Source organism: Genypterus blacodes, unplaced genomic scaffold (assembly GCF_046128005.1).
Source record: "Genypterus blacodes isolate CSIRO-AG114 ecotype Tasmania unplaced genomic scaffold, CSIRO-AGI_Gbla_v1 ptg000120l_1, whole genome shotgun sequence".
Classification (NCBI taxonomy): Eukaryota; Metazoa; Chordata; class Actinopteri; order Ophidiiformes; family Ophidiidae; genus Genypterus; species Genypterus blacodes.
In genome coordinates this window covers 369,553-387,355 of record NW_027466923.1, presented here as the reverse complement: position 1 = coordinate 387,355, position 17,803 = coordinate 369,553, and the positions used below count along the sequence as shown (strand labels likewise).

General features: G+C 43.9%; 3 protein-coding genes across 4 annotated transcripts; 1 reads left to right on the top strand and 2 right to left on the bottom strand.

Moving 5' to 3' along the window:
- Positions 1-1,389: 1,389 nt before the first annotated feature.
- rnf2 (ring finger protein 2) lies at positions 1,390-5,995 on the bottom strand. Of its 2 annotated transcripts, none has more exons than XM_076162366.1 (9): positions 5,899-5,995; positions 4,535-4,631; positions 3,895-4,055; positions 3,644-3,726; positions 3,406-3,538; positions 3,141-3,240; positions 2,737-2,912; positions 2,416-2,605; positions 1,390-2,108 (listed from the first exon to the last, which is right to left on the bottom strand). In XM_076162366.1, the coding sequence occupies exons 2-9, from the start codon at positions 4,619-4,621 to the stop codon at positions 2,007-2,009; spliced, it is 1,032 nt and encodes a 343-aa protein (XP_076018481.1). In that variant the 5' UTR covers positions 4,622-4,631; positions 5,899-5,995; the 3' UTR covers positions 1,390-2,006. The 2 variants fall into 2 exon arrangements, with proteins under 2 accessions (XP_076018481.1, XP_076018483.1); XM_076162368.1 differs by having other exon boundaries at positions 2,740-2,912.
- Positions 5,996-7,331: 1,336 nt separating this feature from the next.
- metap1d (methionyl aminopeptidase type 1D (mitochondrial)) lies at positions 7,332-10,115 on the bottom strand. Its single transcript, XM_076162308.1, is given in 11 exon segments — positions 7,332-7,454; positions 7,457-7,536; positions 7,677-7,755; positions 7,863-7,910; positions 8,101-8,198; positions 8,321-8,484; positions 8,577-8,619; positions 8,744-8,892; positions 8,975-9,124; positions 9,329-9,498; positions 9,799-10,115. Coding segments are annotated over 11 exon segments (1,065 nt in total). The 5' UTR covers positions 9,839-10,115; the 3' UTR covers positions 7,332-7,410.
- A 618-nt stretch (positions 10,116-10,733) lies between these two features.
- LOC143010070 (electrogenic aspartate/glutamate antiporter SLC25A12, mitochondrial-like) lies at positions 10,734-17,718 on the top strand. Its single transcript, XM_076162231.1, has 18 exons — positions 10,734-10,876; positions 11,591-11,644; positions 12,706-12,851; positions 13,430-13,545; positions 14,047-14,186; positions 14,334-14,480; positions 14,653-14,791; positions 15,062-15,155; positions 15,272-15,356; positions 15,471-15,552; positions 15,653-15,811; positions 15,973-16,025; positions 16,122-16,202; positions 16,315-16,455; positions 16,567-16,705; positions 16,874-17,032; positions 17,119-17,209; positions 17,439-17,718. Exons 1-18 carry the CDS (start codon positions 10,865-10,867, stop codon positions 17,656-17,658), a joined length of 2,058 nt encoding a protein of 685 aa, XP_076018346.1. The 5' UTR covers positions 10,734-10,864; the 3' UTR covers positions 17,659-17,718.
- The last annotated feature ends 85 nt before the right edge of the window (positions 17,719-17,803 follow it).

The following is a 17,803-nucleotide window of genomic DNA, read 5'->3' as shown; positions in this document are numbered from 1 at the left end:
AAACAAGGACATCAACATGCAGATAACACATCTGGACACAGAAACCATCTTTTAATTCAAGGTGTAAATGCAGACCCAAGTCAAACAAATCCTCCTAATCCAGTTTTGCAACAGCAGTAAAAAAAAAAGCCACATTGTTGACGTCTCAGTCGACCGTGCACCTGACCACTGAGAAGTGTTTTGATTGATGAATTCTATCACTGACCATTTATGTCGTCTCCCTGGTGCAACCCATGGTACCTTGCTATGTTTACATTTCTAAACTGAAGTTCTTTCAACCACACAAATCAATGATATCACCATCAAAGTAAAAACAGCAGTAAAGTACATTTTCTGTAAAGACTGAAAAGGTGAATCCAATCTGATTGCTTGTGTGTTTTGCAATGACGCAGTCCAGATGTTCAATGAAATAGGGTGGCGAAACAAACCGGACGTACATGTTTGGTTTGAACACACTTACAAATTATCACAAGTGACCAAAACGAGATAGTTCCAGTGTGAAGTACTGGAAAACAAAAACACACAATATAAACTATGAGGCAATTTGAGCTTTGTCATTTCATGCTTCTTGTATAAAGTGGTCGGTGATAAAGTAATCGAGCGGCTAAAGTACTCAGCAAAGAAGAGTAAGCAGGGCCTGTGGGCTTCTGAAGCTCATCAAGCAGTGTAATATTTACATACTAAAGCCCACTTTGTTTGGACTTTTCTCTGGACAGTCATTCTCCTGAGTCATTTGTAGTTCCCTGGCTGTCCACGCATGTATTTCTCCCCTTTTCCTGGATTTGATGTGAGGGTGAAGTAATAACATGTGCTTCTGCTTTGGGTGGATACTAAATGTGTAACATTGTGAAATGGAAGGGATTTGAATTGGGAGACAGATGTATTAAATCTGGCTAACCTTCAAAATGGACGCCTTGGGGACGCCCAAGTCTTGGGTGCATTTTCACCTGCATCTTTGTCTTTCCCTTCTCTGGATACTGGACAAACATGAAATGACCAAGTGTAAACAGGGTCTTCTCTGCTCCATCCATACATGAAGACAGTTAAGCCGGGTTCTGCTGAACATTAACAGTGTGTGACTCAACACTTAACATCTAAAAAGGAGAGTCAATGATCACATTAAGGAAACATAGATGAACTGAATACTGTACCTGTCTGACCAGCTGTGGTTCTGGGCCCAAAACAAAATCCGCTCTCTCACTCGCACGCACACACACACGCAAGACAGCAACGATCTTGAATGTCACTGCATGTACGAATACTGAAAATCACTAACTGTAAACCTGCAACTATGTTTTGAAAAAGGCCTTAAAAACTACTGACTGCTGCGGGGCTCCATTGCTTCCCCCTGGCAAAGTGATGAAATAGATTCCAGCCATTGAAACCCTCACATTTCTCTACAGTTTTTATTTGAAAGACAACAGTAAAAAAAACATCTAATAAAAACCATAGAACACTTGAATGGGGTATCTGGTAGCTTAGAGAGATTTGTTTTGTTAAACCATCAATGAAACAAAACATATGTACATAGAATTAATTTGAGAGTGACCATCAATTCTTTTTTTCCCAGTATGAACACATATTTGATTTTCTCTGACTGAAGCCAGATTAAAATGCTACTGAATCTTTTTAAGCTGCAGTTACGTCAGCGACATGTGATGAGGATTGAACCCAATTGTCAGAGGAAATCTACAAATACTACAAAACCAGTTGTACTCAGTTTCTGCTGTACTGATCTGCTACTTTCTACAGAGAAAAAGATAGAAAGAGACACTGAGAAGGATACAGAGAATATAAAACTTTTTTTTTCCTTTTTACAAGAGTCCTTTGGAGGATTTTCACCAACCCCCAACATCTCTTTTGGACACACATATGCCCGCGCCCCTCCTCTGTTGCCGTGCGTGCTCTCGTGTCAAGCCACCAACAGTCCCACCTCTTCTGCCGTACTGGTTTAGTGTGTGTGTGTGTGTGTGTGTGTGTGTATATGTGTGTGTTTTGGTTTGTGTCTACTTGTGCTCTTTTGTTGGGGCAAAGTAGAGCTCCATGGGTTTGTTCACCTTCCAGTACTTCTCACTGACCAGCTCCAAGGAGAAGGAACCATTCAGAACCTGGCAACAAAACAGTTCAAGCATCAAGTAGAATTCCATAACATCCCATAATTAACAGCGACAACGTTTAAATTGTATTTTAAAATGTATAGGGAACCCTGTTGGTATACAATGCATTTCTTTCTGATATGCTGAATTTTATTACAAAGAGAATGTTATATACCTATTTAACATTTAGTGTGTGTGTGTGTGTGTGTGTGTGTGTGTGTGTGTGTGTGTGTGTGTGTGTGTGTGTGTGTGTGTGTGTGTGTGTGTGTGTGTGTGTGTGTGTGTGTGTGTGTGTGTGTGCGTGTGTGTGTGTACTCACAGTGAACTGGTTGCCAGCAGTAGGTATGTAGATGGTATACTGTTTCTCTGAGGCTGCTTCAACATTAACAGGACTGGCCTCAGCATTTCTCCTCAGCTCCTCCAGAGCGAGGCGGACGGCGAGGTATTTGGACAGGTGATCCACTGTAGCGTTACCGGACGTCTTTATGTAACGAGGGACAAACTCCACGCTAAGGTCGTACAGTCAAACACAACAGCATGTTAGTGTGCAGCTTGACAGACAGTAGTTTCTTCATTTATTCCCCACCAGTTTGTTCTACTGTTAAGTAATTTGGAGTTGAATTGAGGGTTTATGTGCGACTACCTGTTGTGACCGTCATCCTTCTCCATTAGAGTGGGGTGTGGCCTGAACACCAGCTCTATTTCACTGGCGCCGCCATCAATCACAGAGTCGCCGCCCCCGTTCTCGGCAGCATTATCCATATCCAGGCCGCTGTCGTCACTTGTCTTGGTGCGCTTGATGCTCGGACCGGCCTCCTGAGCAAACGAGCAGAAAATACAGTCAGACAGTGCATGAATATAATCTACAAGAAACTAAACAATAGCTTACCTGACAGTCAGATGGAAAGAGATTTATGAAAAACCCATTTCTGGATACAAACAGTAATACCATGCATTCTAAGCAAACACGTCAGCACGAATTTCTCCAATGTAACAAACATAGAAATGCAACATTGAACCATTTCAAAAGAATTCATAAATGACCTGATTACTGTGAACAGACGCGTTGCTACAGTGGGAAGAGTCTCCGTTGTCCTCAGCTCCGCTACCGTTTTCCACAGCGTGCCTCTTACCACGCTGCAATCTAACAGAAACACATCCAACATGCATCGTTTTATTCATTCATTCACAATTTTTGTGTGTGTGTGTGTGTGTGTGTGTGTGTGTGTGTGTGTGTGTGTGTGTGTGTGTGTGTGTGTGTGTGTGTGTGTGTGTGTGTGTGTGTGTGTGTGTGTGTGTGTCTGTCTACCTGGTCATGGCTTGTATCTTAAGGCCCTCTTCTATGCTGTGAGACAAAGCTTGCTGGTTGTTGTGTTTGCTGATGCGAGCCAACACTCTCTCCTGGTGGGCTTCATACTCATCACGGCTGGGGTAGATCTTGCCTGAAATGTTTTAAAATCAAATTAAAACCAAATCATGGAATTATGCTGAGATGATTTCTGATTTTGGCTGACAATTCTTCAAAATGTGGTTGGAGGCAAACTTACTAATCAGAGCATCAAAGTTTGGGTCTGGGCGTAGTGACCTCTTGGACACCAGCTTCTTGCGACAGGTAGGACACTCTTTATTTCTGCAGAGAAATGGTGACCGACACGACCGACAGAACATTACAAATACAAGGAGAAATACTGTAGCTTTCTGCAGCGGCCATAATGACCCTTCATCTTCCTCTCTCTCTGGTGTGTCTCAAGGTGTAAATACTAACATTGTCTGGTTTCTACTTCATGGTCAAACTCACCCTGATCTCAATGCTGTGATGATGCAATCAGCACAGAAGCGGTGTAAACATTCTTTGGTTGTCATTGTGTTCTTCAGCATGTCCAGACAGATAGGACACATGAGTTCACTGTGCAGGGATCTGGGTGACACTGCAATCTCCAGCCCATCTGTTATTGCCTCCTGCATCCACACAGAAGAGAGGACAGTGGTATGTTTGCATATGCACAGAGATACATAGATAAACCTGTGGGATGGTAAACAAGTGCTACAGACACAGCGTCCAGTCTGACTGGTGTCACAAGCACACCACAGTTTCTCAACCTGACCTATAAAAACAAATATCAATGCCCGTCTTATTTTTTGCTTGGATATTTTGGAGATCATTTTTTAAACAGAAAGAGGGTGAAGAGGAAAGAGAGATAGAGAGAAAGAGGGAAGGTTGTAATATTAATACTATTGTTGTTGTTAAACTTTACACGTAGACCCTGAGGTAGAATACAAGTAGATTGAAATTGTAATGATCTCATAGGACACAGTGTTTACAGGATGATGTCAAACAGCAATGTAGGGTCGTACAAATGGCATCATACCTCAACGCCTCAGACTTATGTGATCTCGTGTAACTTGGATGTCAATGGTTAAAGATAAATGGGCGTTACCTGTGGAGTTCTCTGTAGCTCATACAGGCTCAGCTCCCACGTCTTACTGAGGGGTTGGACACCATTGGTCTGAACGGTCTGGGTCATATTGGCAACACTGAAGTACACAAAAATAACACAACTGTTACGAGAATATACAAGATGTTATGATACTGATGAGAATGTAAAGAAACTAAATTATGAGTACTAAGTTCACTACAGGTACCAGACATTGTGTGACTTTATAATCAACATGAAAAAAATCTGATAAAATTGTTACTTTTAATTGAGTGATTATAACTTACACAACAATATTCACCGTTTCTAACCTGCTGAGGTAGCCAATTATAACCTTATGTAGGTGTGTTATTGGAGTATGATTACTAATTATGGCGATAGAATATTAATGAAGATGTGGTTAAGGCTTTTTGTGTTCTGTTCTGAGATGTGTGGCCTTCAGTGCCTCATTGCTGTGAGTGCTCTCTAAATAAGGGCCTGTTCAAATCTCAACCAAGCTAGCAGAAATAGTCGTAAATCTTCTGGTTCCCCGAACAAAATTGGCAAAAAATAGATGTTTGTAAATGTTGCAATCGTTCCAAATATCAAGGTTATTATACACCTAATATCACTGTTCATGTGGCGCCGTTGCCAGATTTGCAACAAACAAGAGGCAGAACAGGACATTTAATTATCCATACTATGAAGCACAGATGCCGAGTGGCCACAATTCGCTCTAAATGTAAGAAAAGCAAAAGCAGGAGGAGAATTTTACCCCCAACGTATTCACTGTCTGCAATGCAACCATCAATTCATGTCAACAACAACTAAACACATGTTCCGTTGGTTCAATCGGATTGACCTCATCCAGACTGTAGACGCTTATAAATCTTTGCGTTATAAACAAAGACTTGGTTGATTACTGATATATTATTTCGGCATACTTGTGTGACCTAATCAATTGGACATCGTAGATTAGATCAACCCCCGTAGATTAACATGTAAAATATTGGTGTCTGGGCTAATGCTAACTAGCCGCATCCGATGCTAGCCAGTATTTCAAACGTTAACAACGGGGCAAATATATCAAATATTTCATTGAACGCAGGACATATACAAGGGGATGTGACTCCGTTTACCCGAGGCCGACAAAAAGATAAACAGGCTAAAAGCTGAAACGTTGCATGGGGGGTTTGTGAATGCATTTTGTGGCTGTGACAGAAGGGAAAACAACAGAGAAAGAGCCGAACGCACAAATGTCCAGCATTAGCGTGAAGACAACGGACGTTCAAGCTTCGCAACGCCGCATTGAGTCCCCGCTATATAAATACAGCAACTAAACCAAATGATTTATAACTGAGAGTAAATATGAGTGTTTAAATACTTACATTCTCAATTTGTGGATATATGAGCGGTTTCAGTCTGTCCGTTCGAGAGAAGGCAATATGGCGGCCACAGGCGAAGCTCTGTATTGTGGGAAATTGAGGCACCATGTTAAATCTAAAATGAAAGGTGTTGCAACGTGTTTACACATTTGTGCGTGATAAAAAAAGAGAAAAAGAAAATTCATTAGCTAAACTCTTTGAATTTCCCATTTAAACGCGCCTTCCACCTCGAAAATACACATCCAAATATCCAATTTAGATTGTACATTCTATCAAACTCTACCTTACATTTTGTTTCCCTTTATTCAGCTTACTGAAAAACAGGCCATACAAAAAAAACTGATAGAAAATACAGTTGAATGAAATACATCTTGCTGTATTGGTTACTGCTGTCTCCATGAGTTGCCATTAAAGAGAGCCAGACGTGGGCCACATTGTAGCTCAGACCCTCCGGCTGAATCTGCTCTGCTCTACGACAGTCCTGATCAGCAAGTGCTTCTGATCACAGACAGACATATACAGTAGATGCAGCTGTAACTGACAGGTCAACCATCAAGGAGCGAGTCGCATATAGTCCTTGTGTGTCCATAACTCCCAGATACCTCCCAATTCTGTACCCACCATCTATCTGTGCAGCCTGTACAAATACAATGTTCCACAATTCATACATTGTGTTTTATTTGTGGAAATTATGTCTGAGAATGAAAATATATGAATACCTGTTTACGTGCACTGCAGGCCCGAGGATAGAAGTTAACAGGTGAAGAAAGGAGAATCAAAAGAATTGAGAACAGAGAACAGAGGGATGTTGCCTTGTAGCTATGCCTGGAATTACCAACCCCTACATGTTTTTGCCCTCAAGCTGCATACTTTGTTCTCACTGCTTGAACTGGAAACAAGTGCTTAAATACTTAAGTTAGCAAGATATCAGAGATTAGTGAATTTGTTGAGTACTTCAATAATAATGGATTAAGCATCTAATGATTGTCCCTTTTAGGATTAAGGTTCTTACCATGGTGAAATGTAGAATGATGTCACACGTCACAACCAAAAATGGTTCAGATATGAAAGAATGTGATGTATGGCGGCACATCAGAAGCTGCAGTAGAGGAGCATTATAGTTACAACATCGTACAACTTTTAGCCAGTAGATGGCAGCAAACTAAACTGTAGGGTGCTTAAAACTGTGCCAATACTTACTACTACTACTACTACTACTACTACTACTACTACTACTACTGCAGTATTCAAATATAAAGGACTGCACAGATGGTTAACTAACTAATGAACACTGAAACCTTCTGGTCTCTGAGAGCAGGGGTGTTAAACTACGACGCTTTATAACAACTAATACCAGCTTTTTAAGATTGTTTAGTACATTTCCTACAATTAACCTCTAAAACATGAAACAAGGATGAATAGTTCACGTCAAACAATGTTATGTAACATTTTAATTTAGTAAGCTTTTACAGTGGTCAGGTAGAAATGTTGTTTATTGTGATACAATAATGTAGCTTAAGAGGTCAATCTGGGGTCTGTGGTTAGATTCCTCTGAATCATAGATCATCCTCTTCTGGTAGTCTGGTGAGGATCTCCACTCCATCAGAAGTGATGACAACCGTGTGTTCAAACTGAGCTGACCTGCATGAACAGGAGCACAAAACAGAGCTGGCTGCACATTTTGACCATTTTGATGGTGCAGTGTTTTCTGTGGCAGCTGGTCAGGAGAAATCCCGACAGCTGCAGACAGTAAAGATGCCATCTGGTCGTCTACTACATACCTCTTATCACCTGCAGACACTGCTGTCCATTTATCCTTGAGGATTTTAAACTCTGAAGATCCCTCCATCAGTATGGGTTCTACAGATCAATAGATAATGTTAGGACCAAATAAACACAAACACATTTCCAATTACATACATCAACACACACAAACACACATACAAACATTACAAAATATACCTCACCTATTGTGAAAGCCATCCCTTCATCCATGACCATGTCATTGTCATTAGCTGAAATTAAAGGCAACAAAAAGGAGGTGAAAACTACGAAGGATTCTGTAGATCCTCATCTCATGAACAGCAAACTAAACAAGGCTGGAGTGAGAGAAGGATGATTGTTAATACATTTGAGCATTCACCACACACAGTAGTGGTGTGTTCCTGTTAATGCTGCCATCTTGACCCACACAGACACACTCACCATGGTGCCAGATCTCAGGATGACAATGAAAGGCGGATCCTATTCCATGGCCGATGAAATAGGGGCAAACTCGGAAGCCACTGGCATTGGCGATCTCACTGGAAGCAACACACAGATAATATTAATGGCAAGTCAAAAAAGGAAACTACGACTACTCTATTTAAAGTTTGCTCTGGTATATTAGCTCTAGTATATTAGTAAGTATGTCCCATGTGTGTACCTTATGGTGTTTCCTATAACACAGAGGGGTAAACCCGGTTTGCAGGCAGCGATGGCCTCATCTCGGCAAAGCCTGGCTGTTTCTACCAATTTCCGCCCAGCCTCGTCCACCTCGCCAATCAAGAAGGTTTCTGAAGTGTCGCCATGGTAACCATCCAAATACACCTACAAAGAATTGGCAGAAGTTGGTGATTGAGCTACAGATGAACAATGCACGGTATACAAGTACAAGTGTCCGTCAGAGAAAATTAACTCACAGTCACATCAATGTTGATGATATCTCCATCTACAAGCTGTCGACTGTGACACACAAACGTGAAAAGATGAAAGCTATCAAATCTCCAACATGTTCAACAATGTACAACTAGATATTAAATACAGCAACACATATTTACTCTATGATATGGATCTGTTGTCCTGTTACCTGTCAGGTATGCCGTGACAGACCACATTGTTCACAGACGTACAGACTGATTTGGGGAACCCTCCGTATCTGAGGGGGGAGGGGTAGGCGTTGTTCTTGATTGTCTCTTGGTGCACGATGTAATCGATTTCATCAGTCGTCATACCAACCTGGAAGACACAATCGGAATTGGCACCTTGTTTTTCCACCTGGCACACACACACACAAGTCAGAACATCCCTGACTGCCCACCTTCAGATTGCAACCGGCCAGAAGCAGGACTTGTCTGGCGAGGCGACACGCTCTTGCAAGGCCGTAGATCTGCTCTTGGTCTTTGATCTCTATGTAGTCCGGCCATTCTGGGACCAAGCCACTGCAAACATAGTCCGGCTGCACAATGTGCTACAGCCGCGAAAAAGGAAAGGGTGTGAAGGATGGGCAAATGGTGATCAGAAGAGACAGAAGAATACAAATCAACCAAGAACACACATCTTCATAACCTTTGCAAGGCTAAGCTGAAGAGATATCTGGATAGTTCACTGACACATAGAGATGATTAGGATTTATGCTGATTGTTATTAAAATATGGCTATAGATATTCAGTACCGTGGGCACTGGGTAAGCAGGTCTAACATTAGCTGGTCGCACTACACTGTGACTGTGAGAACTCTTCCACTTCCTCCAAAAGAAGCGTCTGTACTGCTGAGCCAGCGGGCCTGAGGGCGAAGAGCCGCAGCCCCCAAAGCAGCAGCCCCGCCGCAGAAACGCCCCCAAACCTGCACACACAACAAGAGAGGACGCTTTTAAAAGACAACATGGCGGCGATACTTCTGTTTTTACTGTCTGGACCTCCCCCACTCGAGCTGTCTGTTCACTATCGAAGGTAATGAATGAAACAAAAGCGTGGATTAGCCGAGCCACGAGCAAAACCAACAATAAGCACCAGAAACTGTCACGGTGATGTTTAGCAGATAGGTTAATGTGTTAGTATGTTTGTCGTAAGCTTGTGTGGTCTCAAACAGTTGCTAATGTCCATTAAATGTCTACTTGAAGAAGAAATGGTCCTAGCTTCGTACCTGCTCTTGTAGCAAATCCTGTGACACCGGGGGCCGCCATGTTGTTATGGCTTTGAGTCACGTGGTGCAGATTGTGTCAGAGGTCACCGGTTTATCAGTGACAGCAAACATTTTCGCTGTGTTACCGACACCTCGACAAGGACGCTTAGATAGCCTCTCATCCGCCTGGGCTAAACAAATAAAGAGTGAAACCTGTCATGAGCACATTCTCCACTTCCACTGCATGTTGGGACGCAGCCCGTCCTTCAAGAGCGAAACAGAGGAGTCAAGGAAGGACACTGCTGGAACTCCCCCCAGCGGGCACGAGCCAGTAAACTTTTACACACGTTGCACCAGTTATGCCTGCTGAGTTGGACATTTTTACAGGGGGTGTGTGTGTGAGAGGAATGGGGAAATTTAGTTCAGGACACGTAAACACGCCTGGAACCATTTCCCCCCAGGGCTGCCTTTCTCACTACTTACAACTCCATTTTTCTCTTGTGTAAAGTAAATATAAATACTGAATATCACTTACAAGGAATTTGCTTTGGTAATTGGTGCAATAAACATATTAAGAGAAAAATAAAGTTTATTAAGTTTATTAATTTTACAGTTCTATATAGAATGAAAATAATGAGCTTATCAACTGAAGAGTGGAGTGTGTACAATATAACTATATGTATCTAGATAGAATTACTGCACACCTAGTGCCAAATGTGCAAGATTATTCAGTCGAGATTATTTATTTCTTATTATGTATATGTTAATTATTATAATATGATATTAATACATATTGTCTCACCCATATATTTACTAAATATATATCTATAAACGGTACAGTGGTATAGTCATAAATGCATATGAGAAACGAAATGGTATGGCCCCACATTCCTAACAATGTTACAGGCACCGTGTTTGTTATCGGCGGGGCGAATCAGTTGGCCTGGTCTGCAGTGAAGCCCGCACCTGTTTCGGGGGACGGTGTATCGCACGAATCGGTGACCTTTCTAACCGGTGAACCGCGCACCATCACTCGCCGCACGTCAGACGGCTTTCCTCGCGCACTGTACGTGACGTCAAAACCAGCATGGCGGTCAAGGTGACTTCGGCATCGCTCTCTCTACGCTTTCAAACCTCTGCTTTAGCTTGTTTCGATGCGTTTCGTTTCGGTTTTGCCGGTAGGAGATGTACAAACCAACGCTTGTTATCGTGTGCCTGTCGGATCCCCGGCGGATGCGGTTATCTCCCGATTTTGTAGCATCACCGGGCTAGCTGCCGCCCGACCGTAGCTGGCCTGGATGAGACACCCACAACCTGGAAGTTAGCGAGATAATGCTAACAGCTGTCAAAACGCGAACGTCGGCCACACAAAAACGACTCTCTCGAACTATCTCTATAGTAAAAGCTTTGTTCGTGTTATCTCCTATTGTCTGTTGGCGGCTTTACATCTTTACGCGTCATTACAGCGGTTTGTGTCCTCTCCAATTGACTAGTTTGCGTTGACTAGCGAACTAGCCGACTGTCGTTTCAGATGAACTAGTCTCCTGGCTAGTCGGCTGCTAGTTTGAATTTGAACTAGTTTGGTAATGTGACTCGTCTCGTTTGTGTGCCAGTATGTAACTCCAGTCGCTCGATTGTGATTTGAAGCGGCTGCTGCAGTGGGTTGTGTTTCTCCTTCAAAACAGTGGACGTTTCAAGGAGACGTCAACGCACAGCTGATCGTTTGTTTTGCTTCAGCCTGCTTCCTTCTTTGCCTCTGCAGAAACGCAGACTTACATGATTCCCTAACTAATCCTATGCTTTATTACTGCAGGTGCAATCAACCAAACGTGGGGACCCAACTGAGCTCAAATCAATCTTCCAGAAGGTAAGACTGGCTCAGATTTAATCAAAATCCTGGTTTATAATTTATATTAATATCGATATTAAACACCAGTGTATCAATCTTGACACATTTTCTGAAATAGCTCTTACTACAGTCAGGCTGGTCTATGCGCGCACTTGGTAAGTGAGCTTTTAAGACTCAGTCATGGGGTTTTAATTACACACTCGGTCAAACTCTGACTGACACACTGTCACAAGAAGCTGCCTTTGCTTCATCTTTTTATTCCTCTAGAGGATGAAAGTCAAACTATCATACTGTTAAAGCGTATGGATTCACCAGAAGCTGAAGTGGATGAGATACAGATTGTTGTTGTAGTATTAGATTGGGAAATGTCCCTCAGTTGTTGCCCTCCCTAGTTTGTCTCTGCATTGATTGATGTGTGAAGACAATGTGTGGGATTACAGAGGACACACTTCATCCTTAGTTGGTTTTAAATCTGGTCCGGTAGCTTTTCCTTGACCTGCCAACCTTTCTATGTGAATACTGAGTATACCACTGAGTCCTGAGTCACCTTGTAATGCTGCACCATGTTACCAGGACACACACATATATTTATACACCACACAGATGTGATTGAGCCCTGTTGCATGTCGGTTGCGTGTATGTTGACGTCCATCTTGTGACTGTGTGATCTGCTGCTGCTCCTGCTGCTGCTGTCAGTATGCAGATACACAAAGGTCAAATTTCGCTCATACCAAAGGCTTTTATGTGCCTGCACATGTTTGCACATTTGTTGGCTGCTGTGATTCTGTCCGGTCGTGACACAACTGCAAGAATGAAGACTCTGATTTCAAGACAGTGCATTCATAACCTTACAATATTACAAGTTGGACCTTTTGGGACACAATACAAAGAGTATATAAGGTCTGGACATCAGTAATACAAGTCAGTTTGAGGGTTAACAAAGCTGTTATTATGAAGCTGGCTTAACCTGATTATGTAAATGTTCCCATTACTCTCTGGGGTGAACAGAAGTACACAAGTGTTCAGTTGGAGGAGGAATTAATGGATCATAAATGAACAATTCTATCCCTCCCCCTCAGTATTCCAGTGTAGTGGACAAGGATGGAGAAAGTTTCATGACCCCAGGAGACTTTGTCCAGAAGTATCTAGGACTCCAGGCTCAGATCCACCACAACCCCAAAACTGTGCAGCTCATCGCCGCCGTCGCCGACACCACAAAGGACGGGTACGTTCCAACACGGAGACCGTATACACACACACACACACGCTCGCACGTTGTCTTATCATCATTAATTAACGGTTTATTGAGCCGTTCTGATCAGTTGGAGCATTTATAACCCCCTTTACAGATAAGATAACCGCCAGAAAATGTCACTCAGCTGCTGCACGGTTCCACGCTTGCATTTGTCCACACATGACCTAATGCGCCCACACATGCACCTCGCTGATCATGTGCTGTGTGTCAATGTTTACATGTGTGCAGAAAAACTCGGGGGCCAAACCAAACAAGTATACGTAATCTCATTTAGTGACTGGCTCGGCAGCCGTTCAGGTCATGAGGGAGAACGTCACATGTCTGCTAATACATTGATACTATTGATGTAACAGGGAGCGCAAGGAAGGAACGTAATCAAAGCGTGGCGATTTATAAGGAGGTGCAGAATGAATTTATATATTGGTTTCCTCATGAAGTCTCTGTTTCTAATGTTTGGAATAGATAATATATAATCTGATCTCCTCACAGTGGGATTAGGAGGAAGAGCAGCGTTTCTTCATTTCTTCATGTTTCTCCTCTGCACACAGGCTGATCTCATTCCAGGAGTTCCTCGCATTTGAGTCTGTACTTTGTGCGCCAGACACTCTCTTCATCGTAGCGTTCCAGCTGTTTGACAAGACCGGAACCGGAGTCATTTCATTTGGTACGGCCCGTTGCCTTTGCACTCTTTTAGGCCATTTTAATAGCCACCAATGTACCACCCTTGTGAAGATGATTACGTTGTTGTTGGCAGTGTTTGATGACATGTAAGAGATCAGTGTGATTGTTGTGGACCTAGTAACTGGTGGAACCCTTTTTCTGCCCGAGGCTTGTTTCTAATCTATACAATGACACACCTCTTTTCCAATCCCGCCTAAAACATGATACAACTTGCATAAAACAAATACAATCACTCACTCAGGTCTGTAGTGGAAGAAAGGAGCAGTGTTTTCTCAGCCTGGTGTGTGATAGCTGGAGCTCCTTTTGCCTCATTCAACCAGAAGGTGTCCGAGATCTGATCACTGAACCTTTAAACCACGATCCTCTGCAGTTTTGCGCTCCTCTCCTTATCTGAAAACAGTTCTGCCTACTTCGACTTGTCATTTGTTTAGATCTGTGTGTGTGTGTGTGTGTGTGTGTGTGTGTGTGTGTGTGTGTCTTTCAGAAAATGTGCAGGACATCTTTAGTCAAACCACTGTGCACCACCACATCCCCTTCAACTGGGACTGTGAATTCATCCGTCTGCATTTCGGGCACGACCGCAAGAAACAACTCAGCTACCTCGAGTTCACCCAGTTCCTGCAGGTACAGTGGGCTGAGCACACACACAAACACACACACACACACACACACTCACACACTCACACACTATCTTATTCCTCCTCTCCTGAATACAGACAATGTTGTCTTCATATTTACACTCAGCCTGTCCTTCTCCTTGTGTTTGTCCAGGAGCTGCAGTTGGAGCACGCCCGCCAGGCGTTTGCCCAAAAGGACAAAGGGAAGAATGGCGTCATCTCGGCTATGGACTTCAGCGACATCATGGCCACCATCAGACACCACATGCTCACGCCCTTTGTGGAGGAGAACCTGGTCTCAGTGAGTGTTTGGATACTGATCACCGTGCATCATTTTATTTTACACCCACGGAGAATCAGCATTCTAAATAAGCTGCAGCAACATGTATCACCGATGCTCCTTGGTCAACAGATACAGTGTCCAAAGAAACTCATGTCTGACACACACACACTTTACGCCTTTCTCCCACCAGGCTGCAGGTGGCAGCACCTCTCACCTGGTCAGCTTCTCTTACTTCAACGCCTTTAACTCCCTGCTCAACAACATGGAGCTGATCCGCAAGATCTATAGCACACTGGCCGGCTCACGGAAGGACACACTCGTGACCAAAGGTACACACACACACACACACACACACACACACACACACACACACACACACACACACACACACACACACACACACACACACACACACACACACACACACACACACACACACACACACTCTCTCTCTCTCAGACCGGTGTATGTGACGTCATTGCTTTGCCTTCAGTTGAGACATTTACATGAAGGGTTCAAGTGTGCTCATGTTATTCAAAGTTCAGCTGCATGTTGTGTTTTCCTTCACGTTGCCTCTCTTCCTGTTCGTCTCCCTGCAGAGGAGTTTGTTCACGCTGCCAACAAGTTTGGTCAGATCACTCCAATGGAAATCGACATCCTGTACCAGTTATCAGGCCTGCACTCCCCTTCTGGGTAAATTTCAGTTTGGCACCGCATATAAAACCCTTATATTTATTTTAAACTGCTAACATGTCATAGATAAATAAATAAGTTTAAGGAATCTAATGTTGATAATGTGTTGTGTTTAGGCGCCTCAACCTTGCTGACATTGAGAGGATAGCTCCATTAGAAGAAGGAAGTTTGCCCCACCACCTCGCAGAAACCCAGAAACAGGTAGGCAGTGTGTAACGGTTGTCTTAAAGTCGGTGTGTATTAGAAATTATCATCACATAATGCTACTTGTGTGTAATCTAAATGTTCACGGCCCCATTTGTGTCTCTCCCACAGGCCCATGGGGACGGCTCTAGGCCTATATGGCTCCAAGCTGCCGAGTCCGCCTACAGGTTCACTTTGGGCGCCATCGCTGGAGGTAAGGGACCGTCTTCCTCTTCGGTCAAACACATCTAAGTATACTGGATACAAAGCAGGCTGTAACATATGTGTGTGTGTGTGTGTATGTGTTTGAATAGCCACGGGAGCGACAGCGGTGTACCCCATAGATCTGGTGAAGACTCGTATGCAGAACCAGAGGTCCACTGGATCGTTTGTGGGCGAGCTGATGTACAAGAACAGTTTTGACTGTGCCAAGAAGGTGCTGCGCTACGAGGGCTTCTTCGGTTTCTACAGAGGTTTGTCCTCACACGTGTCACCTCTCTGCTCTCAAAACACAAATATCTAAACAACAACATCAACAGGGAGAGTCTGATCTAATGCTCCCCTTCCTGAATGTTTTTATTTTTAATTTGTACTACTAATGAATTGATTGGTGATTGCCTTTTGACACCCACAGGTCTGGTTCCTCAGCTTATAGGCGTGGCACCAGAGAAGGCTATCAAACTCACGGTGAGTCCTCCAGTCCAATTTAAGTCAACACAGGGGGTCGATCCACTGTAAGACTTAGGATGAGTCCACAAACTATCTCGTCTCTGTCTCCCATAGGTGAATGACTTTGTAAGAGACAAGTTCACGGACAAAGACAACAACATCCCTTTATTTGCTGAGATAATGTCCGGCGCCTGTGTAAGTACAACATCGCATCCAAGACACACTGACCACAAATACAAACACCGGTAAACTAAAAGTGCTCCTGCGTTGCTTTGTGTGTCTCACCCTCGGTCCACCGTCTCTCCAGGCCGGAGGCTCTCAGGTCATATTTACCAACCCTCTGGAGATAGTGAAGATTCGCCTGCAGGTGGCAGGAGAGATCACCACCGGGCCTCGAGTCAGTGCGGTCAATGTGGTCCGTGACTTGGGCTTCTTCGGTCTCTACAAGGTATCGTGTATTTGGAAGGACTACGTATTCAGATGCTCACCTCGGCTGGCGCTCTTTCTCTTACGTCCACAGTGACTCTTACATCTGCGTCCTCTTTGTGTCTCCGTCTAGGGTGCTAAAGCCTGTTTCCTGAGGGACATCCCCTTCTCCGCTATATATTTCCCAGCGTACGCCCACATCAAGTCGCAATTTGCCGACGAGCAAGGCAGGGTGGGACCTCTGCAGCTCCTCACTGCTGGAGCTATCGCAGGTAAGATCACTGATAAGATGATTAGAGAGGATAATCTGAGTCCCAGCTTCACAGCAACATGTACAGATCGTTTTGCCCCCCCCCCACACTTTTCTGAGGAGCTTAACACCTGTGAAGAGTTCAGTACAGAAACTGTTTCACTCCATTTTCCAACTCTTTATTTCCCAGGTATCCCTGCTGCCTCCCTCGTGACGCCTGCTGATGTCATCAAGACACGTCTGCAAGTCGCAGCCAGGGCAGGACAAACCACCTACACTGGCGTCATTGATTGCTTCAGGAAGATTATGAAAGAGGAGGGCTTCAGAGCTCTGTGGAAGGGAGCTGGAGGTGTGTGTTTGTGTCTCTCACATGTACACAGTGACACTGTGTGATCATTCTTTGTATCTGAACTGTTGTTTCACATCTCTCCACAGCTCGTATGTGTCGGTCCTCCCCTCAGTTTGGTGTGACTCTGGTGACTTATGAGCTCTTACAGAGGTGGTTCTACGTTGACTTTGGAGGACAGTAAGTACTTCTTTCTTTTAATCAAAGGAAATGTGAGCAGTACAGACTTTCAGAAGAGAAAAGTCTAGTGGGATTTTTAGCTTGTATGCAAACAAAATAACACTTCAGCTCCTACTGGACTGATATCCCAGATAATTCCTCCTTTGCTCTTAAAACATGTGAAATTGTTATGGAATGGAATGCTTTGACATCAGACTCCTGTCCCTCTTCTTCCCTGTTCTCTTTCCAGTCGTCCTGCAGGGTCTGATCCCACACCAAAGTCTCGCATCTCAGAGCTTCCACCCATCAACTCCGACCACGTGGGCGGCTACCGCTTGGCTGCAGCTACCTTTGCTGGAGTGGAGAACAAGTTTGGCCTCCACCTTCCCAAATTCAAATCATCTGGCGTGGTGTCCATACATCACCCCGAGCCACCCGCTGCCCCGGCAACGCCTGCTCAGGCCCCATAGAGATCTGAATCTCCTGAATCATTCTGCCATCCTCGTCCTCCTTCACCAGGAGCCAGACACTTAGACGCACATACAAACCCCAGTTAATACTTCACACACTCCACTCTTCAGTAGGAACAAACAAACACACCGTAGCCCCCTTCTC